Source organism: Nestor notabilis, unplaced genomic scaffold, assembly GCF_000696875.1.
Source record: "Nestor notabilis isolate BGI_N333 unplaced genomic scaffold, ASM69687v1 scaffold20803, whole genome shotgun sequence".
Taxonomy (NCBI): domain Eukaryota; kingdom Metazoa; phylum Chordata; class Aves; order Psittaciformes; family Psittacidae; genus Nestor; species Nestor notabilis.
The window spans coordinates 2,209-3,896 of NW_009921724.1; the positions used below are offsets into that span (position 1 = coordinate 2,209).

The 1,688-nt window shown below is 62.0% G+C and overlaps 1 protein-coding gene across 1 annotated transcript; it reads left to right on the forward strand.

Moving 5' to 3' along the window:
- Positions 1–223: 223 nt before the first annotated feature.
- LOC104403217 (proto-oncogene tyrosine-protein kinase Yrk-like) lies at positions 224–1,401 on the forward strand (the record flags this gene model as incomplete). The annotated part of the gene is made up of 5 exons (XM_010011283.1): positions 224–422; positions 562–664; positions 894–992; positions 1,078–1,181; positions 1,252–1,401. Coding segments are annotated over 5 exons (655 nt in total), but the record flags the coding sequence as incomplete, so codon positions are not given.
- Between the last annotated feature and the right edge of the window lie 287 nt (positions 1,402–1,688).

Consider the following 1,688-nt stretch of genomic DNA (forward strand, 5'->3'; position numbering starts at 1 on the left):
GAGGTGACATGGAGCAGCTGAAGTGACCTGAGGAGCTGTTGCAGTGAGTGGGGTCACTATGGACAGGAGCACCCATGGGTGCCGGGGGGGATGCACAGACCTCTTCCCAGCCTGCTCCCTGCTGCTGGCTGTGCTGGGGGGTCTTTCACGGGGACATGCTTGCACACACGTGTACACATGCGTGTGCTGTGCCCGTGGAGCTCATGGTCCCTCTGTCCTGCAGGTCGTGCCCGGGATGGGCTGTGTGCACTGCAAAGAGAAGCGGAACAGCAAAGGGCAAGCGGGGGGTGAGCTGGGCCCCCCCCAGCCCCCTGTGTCCCAGTATGACCCCGACCCCACGCAGCCGGGTGCCATCTTCCCCCGCATCCCTGCCTTCCTGCAACACCTTCCACGCCCCGGCGATCCCTGCGGCTCCATCCTTGGTGGGGCTGGGGGGCTTCACCTCCAACACGCTGCCGATGCGGAGCGGGGGCATCACAGGTCAGTTGGGGGGTCTTGGTGCACCCCTGAAGTGCTGAGGGGGTGCGTGGAGGTCACTGTGGTCCCCTCCATGTGCTGCAGGCGGAGGTGTGACACTCTTCATCGCCCTGTACGACTACGAGGCCAGGACGGAGGATGACCTGACCTTCCAGAAAGGGGAGAAATTCCACATCATCAACAACACGTGAGCCCCCCTGGACCCTCCTGTCACCCCCAGTGTCCCCATGCCATGGGTACCCTGCAGACCCGGGCTGTGGCCCCTCAACTCTATTGCTGAGTACCTATGAGAGAGCCAGAGCCATGCGTGTGATGAGTTGTGTGGTCTCAGCAGAGACAAGGGTCCTGGTGGGGCAGAGCGGGATCTGGGGGTTCCCACTGTCCCCTCTGCTTACTCCATGTTCCTCTTCACACAGGGAGGGTGACTGGTGGGAGGCCAGGTCACTGAGCTCGGGCACCACCGGCTACATCCCCAGCAACTACGTGGCCCCAGTGGACTCTATCCAGGCAGAAGAGTGAGTAGATGTGGGACAGGGATGAGGGAGAGCCCGACCCCATCTTCCTTAGGCCCGTGGGGTGCTGAGCCCAGCCCCATTGCAGGTGGTACTTTGGGAAGATCGGGCGCAAGGATGCAGAGCGGCAGCTCCTGTGTCACAGCAACTGCAGGGGCACCTTCCTCATCCGGGAGAGTGAGACAACCAAAGGTACGGGGACAGGGATGGGGGCGCTGGGGGGTGCACCCCACATCCCCCCCTGAGCCGTGCCCCCACCCAGGTGCCTATTCCCTCTCCATCCGGGACTGGGATGAGGCCAAAGGAGACCACGTGAAGCACTATAAGATCCGGAAACTTGACAACGGGGGCTACTACATCACCACCCGCGCCCAGTTCGACACCGTCCAGCAGCTGGTCCAGCACTATATAGGTAGGGTGGGACGGGATTCCAGGGGGGGAAAGACATGGAGCATTGATGGGATGGAGTAGGAAAAGCCCATGAGACCCGTTGGCAAGAGGCAGCCAACTGGGTTGAACTGGAGAAGAAGGGACTGTTCTGGTGTGGTGGCAGTAGTGTCCCCCCTCTTCCATGTCCTCGGAGCAGGTAGCTCCCAGGTAAATAGTCCCTGGGTGTGGATGGGGGGTTTTGGGGTTCGCCTGGGGGGGTGCACCCCATTGATGAGTGTGATGTGGGATTACACGGGTGACGGCCGGGCT